Genomic DNA, 21,186 nt, shown 5'->3' on the forward strand with positions numbered 1-21,186 from the left:
TACGAAGAGCGACAGGGCTTTCTGGTTTTGGAATGGTTTCTATTTCTGCAATGTTGCGCCAGACAGCGCAGTCAACAAATGGGTCTAAAATTACAGTATATTAAAGCTGGCATCTCACTAGCTGGTTCACAACAACTTAATTTTGGCAGGTGTCACAAACCAACCCAATGTTATGCTGGATGTCTCGCTCTCTTCAGCCAGAGCTTTGTCACTCACATACACCGGTTCAGAATAACAGAGGGGAGACATACCGGCTCATTCTGACTTTCTCCCTGCTTACCTGTCACATGGAGATCAGCGAAATAACAACAGGAGTACCGTGTGAACATAAACAATCATAACAGACTGTGTGTGTGATTGTGTATTTATCCCCTCGGGGCTTGCCGTAGAAAGCATTACAGAGCTTATGTGAGAAATCGAGTTGCATGTGTAGGCTTACGGTGCAGGCTTACGCGTCATGAATGTGAGACCAAACCTTGCGTTTCTTAAATTTAAGCAGATGGAGGGTGTCTTGGCAGATTCCTCAAAACCGCCATCGAAGCTCAGTCGAGTCAAAGATTTCTCGGAGGCGCAAAGTTCTGATTTCAAAAATAGACTTTTATTACAGAGTAACAAATCTGAGGTGGTCCATGGAGCATCTAAAATTACACTTCAGAATCATGCTTTTTTTTATATACAGTTTCAGTTCCCCCTTATCCCTTTGAGTGATGGCCTCTTCATCCAATGAAATTGTCTTATGCCTCCCTAGTTTCATCTTTGCCGTCTCCCTTCTAGCTGGTCACCTTTGACCCCAACTTGCTTCATTGATGGCAAAAGCATGACTATTTCATTTTCTATGTATAAAACACACTGTTATCACGTCATATGGTTACATATTTTAGATTGACTAATTATCCTTACTTCCAGCATTAATTTGATTAGTATATTAAATGATTTCCCTTATTACAGTCATTGGTTACACATATTCCTAATGGAGAGTTGTATGTCTGCCCACATACATCATTCATCTCATTTCTAGCACGCCAGGTCACACTTAAAACTGAAAGGTGACACTGCCTTCTCGATTGCAGCCCCACGACTCTGGAATAACTTTACCTCCCCATATAAGGTCTTCCCCAACTTTTGATGGTTTTAAATCTCTTCTTAAAACTCATTTGTTTTCTGTAGCTTATGGAAATATGCAGGTTTAGTGGTACTCTTTTATTGTCATTGAGTCTTTCATGTTGTCCTTTGTTTTGTGATGAATTTTGTAATTATTGATTTTGTACAGCACTTTAGCCAACTGTCATTGTTTTTACATGTGCTATATACTGTAAATAAAAGCGACTGATTGACTGACTGACTAATTAGCGCACATATATCATCTGCCTTTTTTGGACACCAGCTCTGCTCATTAAATTATCCTTTTAGTATCCCCACACACGTCTCCCTTTGGGTCATACAAGGTTTGACAAAAAAGGCTGTAATTCTCCCTCAAGCCGCATTTTTCCATTATTTGCACCTTGATTATTAAACTGAGTATATGATAATTAAATCAATAAATGAATGATTAAATATCAAATATATTGAATAACATTCATAATGCAGTTATTCATAGTACACTGATTACACACTGTCATTTTTAGATCATTGCATATTGCATACTTGTTAATTCAATTATCAAAATGGCTAACTAAATGATTAAATTAAAATATACAATAAGGGCTATATCTGCGGCCTATACAATGAAAATGTGAAGACAGAAACTAACAATAAAAGTGTTGTTATTATATTTAAAAAAATAAGTGAAAAGACCAATAATATTGCATATTTTGTCCCACTGAAATGCTCATTCTACATTACAGCATTGATTTTGAGTTGGATGGAGATGTAAATTTACTGGTATCAACAACAGTAGGGTTATCTATAACATCTATAAAAAGTAAAAAGTTAACACCTAATTTATGTGACTAAATTATTCAAACAGTGTGACTGAGTTGGGACTCCTTTCATCAGGTTCTTATTGATTCAAATAAGTCATCTCTTGGAATTTCTGAAGGCAAACAAAACCAGTTATATTTTCTTACACTCAAAAATATTTTGGCCTATTTTTTTTTTTAGGATTTACGCATTTCTATTTCACCTAAAAAAAATCATGTATTTTGCAATTGCCCTTATGAAAATTTTAATGCATTTATTTATTTATTTTTATTGTTTTAACAGTGGTATTTATAACAAGACCATAGTAAGCACATGTAAGCATGGATCTTCTTCACTACCATGGTGAGATGTAACACGATTTCTGTAAAACAAATGATGGCATTTTTGTAATAACAAACAGTAGGAATACTCTAAACATGTAAAAGCAATAAATACAAAATATAAACATTTAAAAGTTGTAACAAAAATGTATTATATTCCCCTCACACCCCTAATGTAGCATATGACAAATTTAATAGAGCTGAAGTAGTGATATGATAATATGTATTATGAATCAATTTCTGCCTAAAGCACATTTAGTGTTACTATAGTAAATTCAAGGGTAGTCATGTAGAAATCAGTGCCGAATTCAAACAGTTTCCATGTCTCGCAGCACTGCAATGATCAGAGGTGTGCGTTTAAGAGCTCCAGACCGGTCTGTGAGTAAAAATGCCCCTGCTTTGCGCTCGCGCTGCTCGGTCCATTGAGCTGTATCCACCTACAGAGCCATACAGGTGCATTACTGGAGGTTGTGACTTTGCATGTCTATTTAATGCTGCTAAACCAGGTACTTCAGATGTGTTGCTAGACTTCAAAATCAGATGAACCAGGCGCGAATCTCTCCACAGACGTCCTTGATTCTCGCTTAAAAATTAACGCGCACTCTTAAATATACGCTGCTCTATGAAATCCTCCTGCTCTTGCTCAGACTGCGCGTGCGACAGCGCACGCTCATAACGTGTCAAATGCAATCTCAAATCTATTTTAAAGCCACACAGCTCTGACTTTGTTCATTCATACAAATATCCTGCCTCTGTAGACATGTTATATCAAGAGAGAAAAGATACTAGAGTTTGAGTAATCAACTTTTTTTGTGGGAAATGCAGCATTATAGATGGTTAAATTCATATCGTAAGAATGATAGGCTATTCTGATGCTCGCTGATGATGTAAGTGGACTATGTAAGTGAACAGGATGCAGAAAATCCAAAACAAAATCATGACGTGTCCATTATAACCAGTTCAACAAGATATAGTTTCATATTTGGACGGAGGTTGGCTCATGTGATGCGAGTTAATCACACATATAGGCTAAAACAAATCCCACTGTCATGAGGATAAACCGTATTATTAATAGAAATAATGAAAAATACGGTTACGTATTATTAACAGAAATATTTTAAGCTGTTAATCACGCATCAGTGTATAACGCATTGCCAAATGAGTCTGTCTATCACCCGTAATCTTGAAGTGACTACTTCCATAGCTTACTTGTTCAGGTGTTTCCACCAGGTATTTAAATGAAATAACACAACACAGTGCAATCAGAAAGAACAGCAAATAAATCTAAAAAATAAATAAATAAATAACCTGCACTGCATTAATAGTGCTTGCATTTTCTGCAAAATCTGTGGCAAAGCACGTTCCCCAAAATCATTGTATTATAATCATAATTTTGCATTTCTCAGGCCATGGATGTGTGCTCTCTCTTGCGCTCTATGTTTGCTCGTGCGCGAGAGAGCACTATCATCGATGGCCGTGAGAAATGCAAAATTAGAATTATAATACAAAGTCTGTTGTTGGTAGAGTGACATTACATTTTTTTATTTTATGTTTGAGATTTTGCTTGTCATGTTGAGTTAGGCGAGGACGCTAACATGCTGTTTACTGTTATCGCGCATATTATGGATTCACACATTTGAATTTGACTCGCTTTGTTTTCTAAGAATCTTGCGTGTGAGCATGAGATTAATCCGTCATTATTTAAAACGCCGTCCGTAATTTTGACACAAAAACACAAGCAAGAAACTCCACTTCAATCATCTTCACATGGTATATCGCTCCCTCTGTGTCTGTGTACGCATGAAAGAAAGAGCGAGAGGGAGAGGACAGCGCTCGCAGCCATGTGAGATTGAAAAAAGGCGCTTTTTAAAAGTACCTGGTATATGAGGGAAGATACATTAGGGATTCTTAACTATGATGGTGGGCTGCAAAAATAAGTTCACAACTTAGATCAGATCGTTAGATCAGCTGTTGCTCACGCCGGTGCACCCAAATCATTTTCTGTAGTCGCAAGCAGAAATTTTCGCTCGCACTGTAGAGCCCCTGATTATTGTAAATAATTTAAAAAAATTACAGTATCCTGTGAATAAATAATATGTCATTATTATCTTTAATAAAATAAAAATATGGGGACACCACCGACCCCCCCACCCCCAAGTCTATTTTTGACTTCTTATGGGGGGTCCCTAATGCCTTATGGGATTTTATCTGTTAATATTTTCAATGCATTCTGTCAATATTAAATTGCCATTTTTAATACAACTTAAGAGAATTGAGGATTTACCCAAAAATGAAAATTTGGTAACACTTTACAAAAAGGTTTAATTTGTTAACGTTAATCTTGGCTAATCTTAATTTCAAGATACAGCATAATAATACATTTTCATACATTAAATAAAAAGTTGTATATTTTAAAATGAGTTCATGCACAATTGTATTCTTTTTTTTTTTTTTTTTGTAACTAACTAAGACTGATAAATGCTGTAAAATTAATTGTTAGTTCATGATAGCTAATGCATTATTTAAAATAAATCCCTTATTGTAAAAAGTGTTACCGAACATTCTGTCATCATTACTCGTCTTTATGTTGTTGTTCCAAACCCGTCTGACTTTCTATCTTCCGTTGAACTCAAGAGGAGATGTTAGGGAGAATGTTAGTTTCAGTCTCAATTCACTTTTATTTTATGGAAAAAAAAGATGTGGTGACAGACTGTTACTAACATTCTGCCAAAAATCTAATTTTGTGTTCCTCAGAAGAGAGAAATTCATACAGGTTTGAGGATGAGTAATGATTTACTGTCTTTCTGCACTGTATTCTTAATCCCTATTAGGTGTAAATGATGACGATGGAGGCTTTTCTCTTAAAAAAAAGACAAGTAACTTTTTTACTTGGACAAGTGAATTACCAATTTACTTGTCCGAAGGACAAGCACATGACAGTGCTTAATGCCGAGCCCTGCCTTACGCAGTTTGGAAAGTTTGGAGTGCATCTAGACTGTGAGCTGTGTCTTCCTCCTCTCTTCAATCAGGCATGAGCTGCAGTGCTGCTCTCACGCGCCATCATTAGAGTTTCATATGATCTTGTGTTACTGTAAATGAGATCAAACGACAATTCGACAACTAATCGTTTCAGCCTTAACCATTTAATAGTTGACTAGTCTCGTACATCCCTAGTTTATCAGAGTGGTTGCTTATAATAAACACACTGAAATAAACAAGACTTATCTGTGAACTCTATAATTATAAAATTACATAATTGAGCGGAGAAATTAAGGTGACTATTTTACCTGACGTTGATATTACACTGGTCAGACTTTGCAGTTTCTGGGATTTGGCTTAACTTGTTGATTTTATTTTCGTATTTTTTGGTCGGATGGCAAAAAATCTACATCCGCATTGAAAGGCGTGCAACAGGCAGATGATCGGCACGCAAAATAACAATCTTCACGGTAGTTTATGTTGGTCAATATACAGGTGCATCTCAATAAATTAGAATGTCGTGGAAAAGTTCATTTATTTCAGTAATTCAACTCAAATTGTGAAACTCGTGTATTAAATAAATTCAGTGCACACAGACTGAAGTAGTTTAAGTCTTTGGTTCTTTTAATTGTGATGATTTTGGCTCACATTTAACAAAAACCCACCAATTCACTATCTCAAAAAATTAGAATACATCAATAAAAAAAAATTTTTTAGTGAATTGTTGGCCTTCTGGAAAGTATGTTCATTTACTGTATATGTACTCAATACTTGGTAGGGGCTCCTTTTGCCTTAATTACTGCCTCAATTCGGCGTGGCATGGAGGTGATCAGTTTGTGGCACTGCTGAGGTGGTATGGAAGCCCAGGTTTCTTTGACAGTGGCCTTCAGCTCATCTGCATTTTTTGGTCTCTTGTTTCTCATTTTCCTCTTGACAATACCCCATAGATTCTCTATGGGGTTCAGGGTCTGGTGAGTTTGCTGGCCAGTCAAGCACACCAACACCATGGTCATTTAACCAACTTTTGGTGCTTTTGGCAGTGTGGGCAGGTGCCAAATCCTGCTGGAAAATGAAATCGGCATCTTTAAAAAGCTGGTCAGCAGAAGGAAGCATGAAGTGCTCCAAAATTTCTTGGTAAACGGGTGCAGTGACTTTGGTTTTCAAAAAACACAATGGACCAACACCAGCAGATGACATTGCACCCTAAATCATCACAGACTGTGGAAACTTAACACTGGACTTCAAGCAACTTGGGCTATGAGCTTCTCCACCCTTCCTCCAGACTCTAGGACCTTGGTTTCCAAATGAAATACAAAACTTGCTCTCATCTGAAAAGAGGACTTTGGAACACTGGGCAACAGTCCAGTTCTTCTTCTCCTTAGCCCAGGTAAGACGCCTCTGACGTTGTCTGTGGTTCAGGAGTGGCTTAACAAGAGGAATACGACAACTGTAGCCAAATTCCTTGACATGTCTGTGTGTGGTGGCTCTTGATGCCTTGACCCCAGCCTCAGTCCATTCCTTGTGAAGTTCACCCAAATTCTTGAATCGATTTTGCTTGACAATCATAAGGCTGCGGTTCTCTCGGTTGGTTGTGCATCTTTTTCTTCCACACTTTTTCCTTCCACTCAACTTTCTGTTAACATGCTTGGATACAGCACTCTGTGAACAGCCAGCTTCTTTGGCAATTAATGTTTGTGGCTTACCCTCCTTGTGAAGGGTGTCAATGATTGTCTTCTGGACAACTGTCAGATCAGCAGTCTTCCCCATGATTGTGTAGCCTAGTGAACCAAACTGAGAGACCATTTTGAAGGCTCAGGAAACCTTTGCAGGTGTTTTGAGTTGATTAGCTGATTGGCATGTCACCATATTCTAATTTTTTGAGATAGTGAATTGGTGGGTTTTTGTTAAATGTGAGCCAAAATCATCACAATTAAAAGAACCAAAGACTTAAACTACTTCAGTCTGTGTGCATTGAATTTATTTAATACACCAGTTTCACAATTTGAGTTGAATTACTGAAATAAATGAACTTTTCCATGACATTCTAATTTATTGAGATGCACCTGTACTTGGAAAAACATGGCAAAAATTAATATCAGCAATCACAGACATTCGCTTTTGGATGCAATTAGATTTCTCAGAGGACCCTCGAAAAACAGTAGGTAATTTACTACTAAATTTACTAAAAATACAGAGGTTGTGTGATTAAAAACAAAGACCTGTCAGATTCGGATGGAATTAAAATCACAAAGTACATCTGTGAAACACAAATTTCCCTAACCTCCTCAGGGAATACTAGTCCTGTCCGAATAGTGCTTAGAATGACTCTTGCTCAATGTGACTACTTGGGCAATTCTTTTTTATATGTTACTGTAGAGTACTTGCTGTGCTGCAACTTTTCCCACATCAGAGCAGTGGTTTGGTTTCACTCCAGTATGGATTCTCTCATGAGTTTTCAAATGTTGTAACACAGTGAAACTCTTTCCACAGAGTGAGCACTAGCATGGTTTCTCTCCAGTATGGATTCTCTCATGTTTTTTCAGGTGTTCTGACTGAGTGAAACTCTTTCCACAGTGTGAGCACTTGTAAGGTTTTTCTCCAGTATGGATTCTCTCATGTATTTTCAGGTTTTGTGACTTAATGAAACTCTTTTCACAGTGTGAGCACTTGTAAGGTTTCTCTCCAGTATGAATTCTCTCGTGTGTTTTCAGGTGTTCTGACACACCGAAACTCTTTCCACAGTGTGAGCACTTGTAAGGTTTCACTCCAGTATGGATTCTCTCATGTGTTTTCAGGTGTTCTGACTGAGTGAACCTCTTTCCACAGAGTGAGCACTTGTATGGTTTTTCTCCAGTATGAATTCTTTGGTGCCGTTTCAAGTTGCCGGCTTTAGTAAAGATCTTCCCACATTCAAAGCACATATGAACCCCCATGCCGAAATGAATTTTTTGGTTTTCTTTAAAATAGGACAGGAGTGCAAAACTCTTTCCACAAGAAGAACACTTGTAAGGCTCATCATTTGTGTGAGTTTTCAGATGCTGTTTGAGGACTGAATTCAAAACAAATGTTTTACCACACTGATCACATTCAAATGAATTTTCTCCAGAGTGACAGTGGAGATGATTTTTGAATCGGGTAGCAGATGCGTACCTTTTCCCACATTGATGACATGTATAAGGCTTCTCTCCAGTGTGAACTCTCATGTGAATATTAAGACGGCTTTTATATGAGAAACATTTTCCACACTGAGAGCAGGTGAAAGATTTCTTAGCTGCACTTCTTTGAGGCTTTTTTGGTGAGAAATTCTTCTTCGTCTTTGAGCCACTCAAAATGTTTTCTCCAGTTGTGAAATCAAGATGTTTCTGATAATGAAGTTTCTCCTCCACTTCATTAAGCTCTTGACTTTCCTCTTTTACTTCCATCAGCTCTACAATGAACACAGTAAATTGACAAAAATCAATTTGGGAGGGATAAATGTAAAAAGAAATCAAATTAAACCCCAATTTAATGGCAGAACACAACAGTATTTATTGGGGTGGGAATTGCCTCCTGATTCGATATAATATTAAAATGCCAATTCAATATGTATAATGATTTTTTAAATTATCGTCTGTCTGACTGTCTGTTTGTCTGACTATCATTGTATTAGCATATTAAGTGAAAAGTTTCTATTTTAAAATGATTTGGGGATGGGGGTGTGGTTGTGTGTCTGTTTGCGGGAGAGAGGGAGTGGTATGGCTCGTCAAACTGGTTGGCATAATTTCTAACAGCTCTTTTTTGTTACAGTGATAGCGGAGGGAGACCTCAAAAAGCAGCCAAAACACGTCAGCGAGGAGAGAGAGCAACATGAGAGTGCGGTGTTGAGGTGTTCTGAGAGTCGACGCTGTTAAGAGTTTATGTTATTAGAGTATGATCTGAGAGTTTGTTATGAGAGTGTTTAAGTTTTGAGTGAAGAGTCCAAAAGACAGAGTGTGCAGTGTGCAACGGGACAGAAAAATAAAGACTTACGTGATTTGTTGTTTCCCGACAACTCCTGTGTCCGAATTTCCAAACTTGTCACACTGGTGCCAAAACCCGGGAGTCTTGGAAGGAGTTACGTCATCATGGAGTATTCATCACTGGGTGAAGTGATCAAGACCCTCGCCGGCATCCAACAAAACCAGTATCAAGCCCTTGTTGACCTGCGGCTGGAGCAGGAACATCGTTTTCAACTCCTGCTCCAGGCCCAAGCGGATCGAACCGGCAGGCGTTCCGGAAAATGATCACACACGAGGGAGCTGCTGCTGCAACCCCGGAGCCCACCTCAACCGTTCCACCAGTTACCCTAGTGAAAATGGGTCCTGCCAACGATTCCGAAGCCTACCTCGATCTCTTTGAGAAGATGGCCGAGGTGTGGAGATGGCCGTCTGACTAGTGGGCGGCCCAGTTGCAGCCACTGCTATCCGGGGAAGCACAACTAGTGGCCCAACAGCTCCCTGCCACTAACCTCCTCGTGTACGACGATTTGAAGAGAGCCATTGTGCAACGGTCAGTCGTAGCCCAGAACAGAGCCACCAACATTTCAGTTTCCTGAGACTGGGAAGGCACAGCCGCCCGTTCACCTTCGCGCAGCAGCTCAGAAACACCTGCCGGAAATGGTTGCTGGCTGGGGTCCCATGGCACCCAGGACATCGTAGATCTGGTGACACTGGAACAGTTCATCTCCTAGCTTCCTTGTAGCATGGCCGAGTGTGTCCAGTACCACCGTCAGGCATTGCTGGCGGATGCAGTCCAGCTGGCAGAGGACTACATGATGGCGTTTCCGGGAAACAACGAAGCGGAGTCTCTCTCTCCTTTCCCCAAACCCCATCCCTGCCTGTCATTTTTCCATCTCATCCCTGCCCCCAGGAAAAAGGGCGGTCCCATGCCCAAATCTCTTTCCCATGCTAACCCTGTCTCTCCCCACTATCCCTCCAAGGTTGGCGAACCCAGCCCCACGGGTGCAGTAGCGAAGCTTGGGCTGGTCTGTTGGAGCTGCGGCGAGCCATGACATTTCCAGGACCGGTGTCCAGTGATGGAGGTGGGCACCCTGGTCCGGATCCCCGACGTTCTACAGGCCGCCCCGATCGAGCTGGGCCGTATCGGATACCAGTAAATCCCCGGGGGGATACCGGTCAAGCTTTGGTGGATTCTGGCTGTTCCCAACTGTAACCTCTATCCACCAACACTTGGTACAAGATGGGGCATTGGGCACAAATAGACAGGTAAAAGTGCGGTGTGTGCACCGGGATAATCACATTTATCTGGTGGTTACCACTGAAATCCTATTCAGGGTGAGAAAGCATAGAGTAGAGACCGTGGTAATTCCCACCTCACCCATCCACTGATTTTGTGGATGAATTGGCCTGATTTTAAGAATTTATTAAGGTAAATATGTGTGGGTGGGTCCTGTGAAATAACGCATCGGTGTGCGATGTGTGATGCTATGGAGGGAGAGGTGGTGCCAGGGCCGTCTATGATGCAAGGGAGGGAGCCCCTGCCCACAGGGAGTTCCCTAAAGGGGATTTCCCTCTAGAACAGTCACGTGACGAGTCCATCAAACATACGTTTGACCAAGTGAGAGTAATCGATGGTCAACAGCTCCAGTCTAATGTCACGCCTGCATACCCATATTTTTCAATTATTAAATATTGGTTGTATTGAGTAATACAGGACATTCAAACAAAAGAGAATACAACCCATTTATTAGTACCGAAGAGCCATCGGGAAACTCTCTTCCAGGCCTTACCATAATCTGATGGCTGGCCATTTAGGACAGGAATAAACACTCAACCGAATAATGGCCAATTTATTTTGGCAAGGCATTCACGGGTACATTTGCAGATGGTGTGCAGCGTTCCGTGAATGTCAGATGGTGAATCCACCGGCCACCCCAAAAGCGCCATTGCACCCTCTACCGCTAATCGAGGTCCCCTTCGAAAGAATTGGCATAGACCTCATCGGGCCATTAGAGTGGTCGGCACGAGGATATCTCTTTGTATTAATTCTGGGGGATTATGCGTGATATCCGGAAGTGGTGCCCCTGCGCAACATCTTGGCACGTAGTGTTGCGGAGGCACTCTTCAAAATCATCTCCCGGGTGGGGATTCCAAAAAAAATCCTCACCGATCAAGGCACTACCTTTATGTCACGTACACTATGCGAGCTGTACGAATTACTGGGCATTAATTAGATTCGGACAAGTAGTGCCAACAGGCTTTTCTAAAAGTAAAATCTGCACTTTGAGGGGGACTGTTCTTACATTCTCTAAAATTCTCTCTCCCCTTTATTTTGCAGACAGATGCATCTGACAGAGAGCTGGGGTAGTACTGTTGCAAGAGGTAGGGGGGAGGAGCAGCCGGTGCTGCACATTATCCGCAAACTCACTCTGAGGGAAACAAAGTACAGCACCATTTAGAAGAAGTGTCTGGCGATTAAGTGGGCCGTCCTTACCCTTTGCTACTACCTGCTGGGGCAGGCCTTCACCCTCTGTTCAGATCACGCCCCACTCCAGTGGCTCCACCGCATGAAGGATCCCATCACCCGTTGGTACCTGGCACTTCAGCCGTTCAAATTTGTGGTGATCCACAGACCGGGTGCGCAGATGGATGTGGCAGACTTTCTCTCCAGAAATGGTTGTTTTATTATTATTATTATTATCTGTAAGCAATATCACAAATGCAAGTGTTTTAATAGCATGTTGTGATTCAGCCATAGCAGCCTTGTGCCACAGGTAATCAGATATTTTTTTCATTATTTTTTTCCTGTGGTTTTTCATTGTTATGAGTATTCTTGTTACTTTTTGAATATTACATTTTTATACTGTAGTTAAATTTTTCTGTCTTCAATTTCACGCATCCAGTTGAATAGAGCTTTCATTTAAGCTGGACTTTTATTTTGACAGACCTCTGAGTTCTTCCTGTTTTGACGGGTTATTTATATCAGGCTTCCCATTAATGCTGGGATAATCTCATTGAGACTCTTGAGCTGAAATCTCTGAGCTGAACCGGAGGAGTTAATTTAAGTATTAACAGCTGTTTATACTTCAAACACACTGCATGAAAATTAAGCAACAGCAGTGTGTGTTGCGTTTGTGTGAGTGTGTGAGCATGCGTGCTCACGTGTGTGCGACTGTGCGTGTGTGTGAAGCAGATGACAGAACAGAGCGGCACCTCGTGTTCATTCTGTAGCGTGCAGCGCATTACATCCTTCTGCTGTTTAATGATCACAATTTGCCATATCCAGATGTTTTTTATTTTATTTTCAAATTGTCATTAATTACATCTAAAAACTGTCACATCTCATATAATTTTGCTAATGACAGCATACTGTAATATGATACCGAAATAAGCAACAAGATGATATCGTACCATTTAAATTTTTTTGGTATCGCAATACTTCGTTAGTACCGGTAAACTGCGCAACCCTATTAGGGATGCACCCATGGATCGGCTGCCCATCTAAATCGAACAATCTTCGTCTTAAAATCTGTGATCGGCCCAGCCAACTACTGGGCAGGGAGGATAAAAAAAAAAAAAGGAATAGAATAGAATAAAAAAAACGGAAGACCTCTCGTAAACGTGCATAAGTGGGATAGCGTAAGTGTATTTTTATAGACAAAAGACTTAAATATTGATCTGTTACTCACCCACACCAATCATATCGTTTCTGAAAACAGATTTAACCACTGGAATCGTATGGATTAATTTTACGCTACGTTTATGTGCTTTTTGGGGGTTCAAAGTTCTGTCCATCAGTTACTTGCAACGTATACAACTACAGAGCTGAAAAATTCTTCTAAAAATCTTCGTTTGTGTTCTGCACAAGAAAGAAAGTCATACACATCTGGGATGGCATGAGGGTGAGTAAATGATGAGAGAATTTTCATTTGTAGGTGAAGACAACTGAGCACTTCTAACACAGCAATAAAAATATTGAGGGACTTTTTAGTGCAACTCCTGAGTGACAAAAATCATCTGGTAACAGATTCTTACATGACAGTCGACTGTCATGAAAATGTAAAACAACATTAAAGGAAGAAACATACCTGAAGGAATAAAATAATCATCATATTCATCTCTCTGTTGTTCCTCTGCTATGTTTTCTTCTTTTATCTCCTCCAGCTTCACTTCAATCTTCACTGGTGTCTGCAGCATCTGCTGTTCTCCAGCATTACAGACAGAAGTCAGAGACTCTGTGGAGGTTTGATCACCCTGATTACTGTCACACACACTCTCCTGAGCATCAGTAGAACAGAGTAAAGTGAGCTGTGAGTCCTGTGTGTCTCTGGATCTCTGTTCAGAGAGTTTGTCCAGCAGTCGCTGTGGTGTGGACTGATCTCTGCCGCTCCACACTGAATCCTGACATTCTGTGGAGGTCCCATCAGTCACACACACTGAAGATTGACAGGAAACCTTCTCCAGATCCTGACAAACACAACACAATCACATCTGTACTGTTCATCATCACAGAGTCACAGTCATTTCACACCATTTGAAACTTACTTACAATCTTAACTTTAACTCGCTCAAAACAGATAAAGGATGAAATTCATGTTTAACCTGTAACCTGTCGTCTCTCTCCATCAGCTTTGTATTCAGTGACATCACCTCTTTCATCAGTGACATCACCTCTTTCTTCAGCTGAGAGATTTCTGTCATGAAATCATCAATATCCAGCATGGACAGATCAGTTCCTACTGATTTACAGCAGATCACATCCACCTGCTCTCTCATGATGAACATCTGAACACAAAAACATCATCATTATAATGGTCTGACATTCATCACACTCAAAAGATTATTATTAAATCTGTTTCTAAGATGGTATATATGTATACAGTTGACATCAGATGTTTACATATGCCTTAGCCAAATACATTTAAATTCAGTTTTTCACAATTCCTGACATTTAATCATAGAAAATATTAGGTCAGTTAGGATCTCTACTTTATTTTAAGAATGTGAAATGTCAGAATAATAGTAGAGAGAATGATTTATTTCAGCTTTTATTTCTTTCATCACATTCCCAGTGGGTCAGAAGTTTACATACACTTTGTTAGTATTTGGTATCATTGCCTTTAAATTGTTTAACTTGGGTCAGATGTTTTGGGTAGCCTTCCACAAGCTTCTCACAAAAAGTTGCTGGACTTTTGGCCCATTCCTCCAGACAGAACTGGTGTAACTAAGTCAGGTTTGTAGGCCTCCTTGCTCGCATACACTTTTTCAGTTCTGCCCACAAATTTTCTATCAGATTGAGGTCAGGGCTTTGTGATGGCCACTACAATACCTTGACTTTGTTGTCCTTAAGCCATTTTGCCACAACTTTGGAGGTATGCTTGGGGTCATTGTCCATTTGGAAGACCCATTTGTGACCAAGCTTTAACTTCCTGGCTTATGTCTTGAGATGTTGCTTCAGTATATCCTCATAATTTTCCTTCCTCATGATGCCATCTATTTTGGGAAGTGCACCAGTCCCTCCTGCAGCAAAGCACCCCCTCAACATGATACTGCCACCCCCCTGCTTCACGGTTGGGATGGTGTTCTTCGGCTTGCAAACCTCACCCTTTTTCCTCCAAACATAACGATGTTCATTTTGGCCAAACAGTTCAATTTTTGTTTCACAGACCAGAGGACATTTCTCCAAAAAGTAAGATCTTTGTCCCCATGTGCACTTGCAAACTGTAGGCAGTTTTGGAGCATTGGCTTCTTCCTTGCTAAGCAGCCTTTCAGGTTATGTCGATATAGGATTCCCTTTACTGTGGATATAGATACTTGTCTACCTGTTTTCTCCAGCATCTTCACAATGTCCTTTGCTGTTGTTCTGGGATTGATTTGCACTTTTCACACCAAACTATGTTCATCTCTAGGAGACAGAATGCGTCTCCTTCCTGAGCTGTATGATGGCTGCATGGTCCCACGGTGTTCATACTTGCGTACTATTGTTAGTACAGATGAATGTGGTACCTTCAGGCATTTGGAAATTGCTCCCAATGATGAACCAGACTTGTGGAGGTCCACAATTTTTTTTTTCTGGGGTCTTGACTGATTTCTTTTGATTTTCCCATGTTGTCAAGCTAAGAGATACTGAATTTGAAGGTAGGCCTTAAAATACATCCACAGGTACACCTCCAGCCAATTAGCCTATCAGAAGCCAATTGCCTAAAGGCTTGACATCCTTTTCTGGAATTTCCAAGCTGCTTAAAGGCACAGTTAACTTAGTGTATGTAAACTTCTGACCCACTGGAATTGTGATGTAGTCAATTAAAAGTGAAACAATCTTTCTGTAAACAATTGTTGGAAAAATTACTCGTGTCATGCACAAAGTAGATGTCCTAAACAACTTGCCAAAACTATAGTTTGCTAATATGAAATCTGTGGAGTGCTTAAAAATGAGTTTTAATGACTTCAACCTAAGTGTATGCAAACTTCTGACTTCAACTGTATATATAAAAAATGTGTGTGTTGTGTATGGTTTTGTTTTCCTGACAGCATGTATATTATCAGCTATTATAACAGGCTATAAACTGTAAGCAAGGCGTGTCAACTGGCGGCCCACAAATCATATTTGTCTGGCCCTCTGACTAATTTTTGATCAAATATTCCTGCCATCTGAAATACCAGAGGGCTCTCTGTGCAAAACTCAGCGTTCAAAAGGTGTGAACCACAGCAATCAGCTGTGAGTTTAACAGCGCTCACTGGCACATGCAACAGCATTCAGCTATCATCAGTTTTCCACACCGGAGCATGTTTAAGCTTTTCTGCCGATAGTTTAGTTACACCACTTTGCTAAACATGGATTGCACCATTTGATAGCTATTTTTTTTTCTTCCCCCAGTCAAATGTATTATTATAAAATTGCTTAGTTGTGTGTTGTCAAATCTACAGATGTAAAAAAAAAAAAAAAAAGATCATCGCAGTTGTGACGGAAATGTTGTCAGCACATATGCACATTAGGCAACAAAAGAGAAATAGATTATGAAAACTGAATGTTAAAAGAAAATGTGCTGAAAAGTTTTCTTTTATTCACTATTCTTGAAATGTCAAACAGGCATCTCATCCGTTCAAGGACGGTAGTTCTTGTAAAAAAAAAAAAAGAAAAAAAAAAAAGTGATATGTGAAACTGACCCCTCAAATATCCTGATAATATTTGGTTGTTTATACAGCTGTGAGTCAGCCCTCTCAATCATGAGCAACATCAACACAGTTTGTTCTTCTTTTGCCAATGATTATCTGCACAAATATCTAGCTCCTGCACTACTGTGTGCAAATTCACAATATTTGCAGGACTAATTTTCCCCTCTATGAATAGGATGGTACTTTATATAGAAAATGGAAGTATATACATTTTATCTCTCTCTCTCTTTTCTTTTTTTACAAAAAGAAAATTAAATGTATTCATTCTTAAGTAAACATGACATTTCTATATTGCTGATGTTTTCATATGTGGGTTGATATTGTGAAAGGGCTTTAGCAGGTCTAAATGTTTCTCCTCAATTTTAATAATTTGTAAACAATAGCCCTAAAATGTTAAAATTATTGTTTTTATTATTATTATTATTATTATTATTAAAGTTGATCGAAAATTATTTGTTAGTTGAGTATAAGTCATGTTTGTTTTTCAGCCAGATCTTATGAAGCAATTTTGGCCATCATTCAATATACAGCATATTGTACAATATACAATATACTGTGTCTATTTTACTATGAATAAATGCACAGTATCAAGGGTGTTTTTAAGTAACATGTTACTTGTGATGAAAGTGTTAGCTAAGATAAATACAGAAAACATTTTGGCCCCCTCAAGAAAGTAGTTGAAGAGCCCCTGATGTAAAGTATATTATCACCTACAGTGAACTCATTTCCATCCGTCCATCACAAAATAATGCTCCATGTGGAGATAATAAGCTTTGTTTATGGTCATTAAAACGCCAATGAGAGAAAAACAGCATGTGCAGAAAAATACATATCAACATAGATCTTCATTTACATGCAACATAAATGATGTAAAAACACATTAAACATGTACCTACGGGCTCAAACTGTCTGCAGCTCTTGTTTAATCTCGTGTTTTATGGTGGTTGGAAAAACAACTCGCGGTGAGTTTCTGTCATCTACTGGACTGGAGTGAATCACACACAAAGACTTTGAAGTCCCTTCACACTCCAGCACAGGAGGTGGCGATATGCACCTAAATAGTTGGTTTGCAACCCGCCAGAAAATCAACAGGAAGAAGAAGTTCGACACGTGTTCGTGTTAATTATTGTGATGTGATTTATTTCTCTGCGTGTTGTTTTTCTCCCTTTGTCCTTTTTATGATCGTAAACAAAGCTTATTGTCATTTTATGTGGCGGTTTTGTGACCCTTTAATATATTCAGTTTCAGGAGAAACAAGCAGAGATGTGAGAATATCATGTTTAATTTCTGATATATGAGCTCGTTAAATACAACGGCTGATTGTAAATTAGTTCAACGAAGGCGGTTAAATGACTGTTGTATATAGCCTTTATTGACTAGTTTAAGGATTTTACAGGGTCAGATATGGTGTTCGTTGGTGGCTAACTGACATGATTATCAATGTTGGTTTATCACGTAATTGCAGTTAATTCATATTTAACGTTATGTAGTTGTGTAAAATGTTTACTTTCTTTATTTTGATCATCTAAGCATCCTGAGAATTGTACATTTGAGAGGTTTTTCACTTCAGTGTGCTGTGGGAAAACTAAATTTAATTAGCATCTTATTTCAGTAGGGTTTCACAAATAATATTCTGACTGTACATGAATACACCATTTACTAAATTGGGATTGTGCTTTTAGTGAAAATGTTTGTTCCTACTCAACAGATATTACAAAAAATAATAAGGCCAGTGGTGTGGCCAAGGGTGAGACAGGGTGGGCCTGGGCCACCAAATTAGACCCAGGCCCACCCAAAATATTACAGATTATTCTTTGACTTAAAATATATATGTATAAAATAGTTTTTTAAAAATGCATAAATTCTGAAAGTGTGAAAGAACTGTTTGAATGCATAGCCTTTCTGTTATAAAGAGTAATTTGGTAAAAAGAAATTTGTGTAAAGATTTTGCCATTTTTATTGAGGCCCTCCCAAAAGTAATTTTCTGGCTACGCCCTTGCATAAGGCTACTAACAATTTAAATCTACGAATATCTGAAAGCAAACATGCCAAATTTGTTAATATCAGTATTATTAGAACAGAATATATATTACATTGGAGGACAACTTTGTTCTTAATATGATACAAGCAGAAATCAGAGAATATCATGTTTAATTTCTGAAATATGAGCTTGTTAAATCCAGCGGTGAATTTTTAAATGAGTTCAATAAAGGTGATTATATGTTCAATAAAACCTGTTGGATAATATCTGATAATATTCCTGCAGTCAGGTAAATGAAACCAAACTCAAAGCACACATTTATATTTATACAATCTCAGAAACAAAGTTATTTCAACAAAGCTGTTCTTGTGGAAATATATTTTGTAATATCTGGAAATAAAGCGAATCAACAGAGAGTAAAATCGTTTTTTTCGGATGCCATGCGTGTTGTTTACTTAAGCGTCACGGGAAAATTACATTGCTGTGGAAAAAGCATCTTACTGACGGAGCCACATGTATACGGGAGTAATGTGTATGCCGCTTAAACTGTGCATGTAAACTGACGTCACTAGACTTCATGTTCCTGTTGCTGACGGCACACTGCACGAGTGTTTGTAGCCTGCTAGACTGCTTAGCATTGCTTATTCTTATTCTCATACGTTCGTCATTTTATCCTTTGTCATTTTACCGCGTTTCGGGTTTTTCTGCTTTTCTTCTGTTTCATCTGTGTGTATTTTACCTATTGCTGTTGGCACCTAGCACATCGCTTATCTATCTGTTTTCAGCTTTTAATCCTTAATTTCTGCCATTTTTCAGCGCGCATCGGGTTTCCCCCCACATTATTCTCTTATCGCGATTCAACTGCATGCATTTTCTGCGTGCATCCACTTTCTATTTTTATCGTGATTAAACTGCATGCATTTTACAGCGTGCACCCCTTTTTCTCCTGTGTTACACAAATTATTGCATTTATCTCAAAGCACCACTTATCAAGAACAACCATAACAACAAACAATTGCGTGTGGGATTCACATTGATCTCAAACCCTCACCGCTCAGGAACAACAAACAACAACAACAATCAATTGCGGTAAGTCATGGCATCCGCTCATGTTATTTCTTCCTGCATTGCATGTCACATGTTTACAATAGCTTCTTCCATCAGCAGTGAGGGATTCACATGTGATAAATGTATGGAAGTAGTCAGGCTGACAGAGAAGGTTACTGAGTTAGAGACACGCATCCGAACACTAGTGAAGGTCAGTGAGAAAGAGAAGCCGGTAGATACTGTTTTGGATGCGGGCAGTACAGAGAGCAACACACGCACTTTGGTTCCGGCTGTAGAGCCCCCGCAGCAGGGTGTTTGGGTGACGTCTCGGTGGCATACTCGCTCAGCAAATCAACAACACTCTCCTGTTCCTGTTAGGGTTTCCAATTGATTCTCCCCACTCAGGGATGCACCCATTGAGAATCATGTTGAAAGAGCCCTAATTATTGGTGATTCTATTGTAAGGAACGTGGAAATAGAGACTCCAGCCACTATTGTTAAATGCATTTTGGGTGCCAGAGCGTCTGACATAAGATCAAATGTACAAGTGCTGGCTAATGCTAAACGTAGATTTTCTAAAATTGTTATTCATGAAGGCACTAATGATGTCTGGCTTCGCCAGTCGGAAATCACTAGAGATAATGTTAAAAAGGTGTGTGAATTTGCAAAAACGATGTCAGACACTGCAAAATGCTCTGGCCACCTCCCTGCTCGATGTGGTGAAGAGGTTTATAGTAGATTCGTGTCACTGAATGGCTGGATGTCTGATTGGTGTCTGGAGAATAGAATAGGATTTATAGACAATTGGAAGAGTTTTTGGGGTAGACCTGACCTGCTAAAGAGAGACAGACTCCATCCCTCCAGGGACGGTGCTGCTCCCCTCTCTAGTAATTTGCTCATAGTCTTAATAATGATAGTATTTGACTAACTGGGGCCCAGGTCAGGAAGCAGACAAACTGGTTAATACGAACGTCTGCTAGCTGCCTTGAGACGTCACACAGGTCACATAAACTACAACGTATAGAGACTGTATAACCTAGATATCATACAGAGACTGTGTCTGTTCCCCGAACTGCCAAACACAAAACTGTCACTAAATCATTTTGAAAAAAAATTGATTAAGGTCAAATTGAACAAAACAAAAAAATTTAAGATAAACATCATATGAATGTAGAGCTTCTAAACATTAGATCTCTTTCTACCAAAGCACAAATTTTAAATGAAATTATTACAGATCATTGTTTGGATGCGCTCTGTTTGACTGAAACCTGGCTTAAACCGGATGAATATATTAGTTTAAATGAATCTACTCCCCCAGGTTATTGTTATATACATGAGCCTTATCTGAAGGGTTGAGGAGGAGGTGTTGCTACAATTTACAGTGACGTTTTTGGTGTTACTCAGATGACAGGATATAAATGTAAGTCATTTGAACTAATAATGCTTAATGTTACACCGTCAGATATAAATAAAAAAAACTCTGTTGTCTTTTACTCTCGCTACAGTATATATATCACCCGGGCCTTATTTTGATTTCCTTGGTGAATTTGCAAATTTTTTATCAGATCTTGCAGTTACTGTAGATAGAACTTTAATTGTTGGTGAATTCAACATTCACATAGATAATGAAAATGACACATTGGGATTGGCATTTATCGATATTCTTAACTCTCTTGGAGTCAGACAAATGTAACAGAACCAACTCATCACCATAATCATACGCTAGATTTAATTCTCTCATATGGAGTTGATGTTTATAATATAGAAATTCTGCCGCAGAGCGATG

The 21,186-nt window shown here is 39.2% G+C and overlaps 1 protein-coding gene across 3 annotated transcripts; it reads right to left on the bottom strand.

The window, feature by feature from the left end:
- Positions 1–444: 444 nt before the first annotated feature.
- Positions 445–17,392, bottom strand: LOC127419419 (zinc finger protein 501-like). 3 transcript variants are annotated; one of them, XR_007893667.1, is made up of 5 exons: positions 17,269–17,392; positions 13,799–13,981; positions 13,285–13,663; positions 7,501–8,646; positions 445–2,281 (listed from the first exon to the last, which is right to left on the bottom strand). XR_007893667.1 is itself a non-coding variant. In XM_051660788.1 (4 exons), the coding sequence occupies exons 2-4, from the start codon at positions 13,979–13,981 to the stop codon at positions 7,718–7,720; spliced, it is 1,491 nt and encodes a 496-aa protein (XP_051516748.1). In that variant the 5' UTR covers positions 17,269–17,392; the 3' UTR covers positions 7,241–7,717. The 3 variants fall into 3 exon arrangements, 2 of the variants coding, with proteins under 2 accessions (XP_051516748.1, XP_051516749.1); XM_051660788.1 differs by lacking the exon at positions 445–2,281 and having other exon boundaries at positions 7,241–8,646; XM_051660789.1 differs by lacking the exon at positions 445–2,281 and having other exon boundaries at positions 7,241–8,646; positions 17,265–17,304.
- Between the last annotated feature and the right edge of the window lie 3,794 nt (positions 17,393–21,186).

The sequence above is a fragment of the Myxocyprinus asiaticus genome, chromosome 28 (genome assembly GCF_019703515.2).
Source record: "Myxocyprinus asiaticus isolate MX2 ecotype Aquarium Trade chromosome 28, UBuf_Myxa_2, whole genome shotgun sequence".
Classification (NCBI taxonomy): domain Eukaryota; kingdom Metazoa; phylum Chordata; class Actinopteri; order Cypriniformes; family Catostomidae; genus Myxocyprinus; species Myxocyprinus asiaticus.

Excerpts from the sequence above, each read along its gene's own strand:
- LOC127419419 (XM_051660788.1), bottom strand. The coding sequence starts at position 13,981 with ATGTTCATCATGAGAGAGCAGGTGGATGTGATCTGCTGTAAATCAGTA. Across the intron at positions 13,664-13,798 it reads AGAGAGACGACAGGTTACAG|GATCTGGAGAAGGTTTCCTG; the intron begins GTTAAACATGAA and ends TGTGTTTGTCAG. Across the intron at positions 8,647-13,284 it reads TGATTATTTTATTCCTTCAG|AGCTGATGGAAGTAAAAGAG; the intron begins GTATGTTTCTTC and ends TGTTCATTGTAG.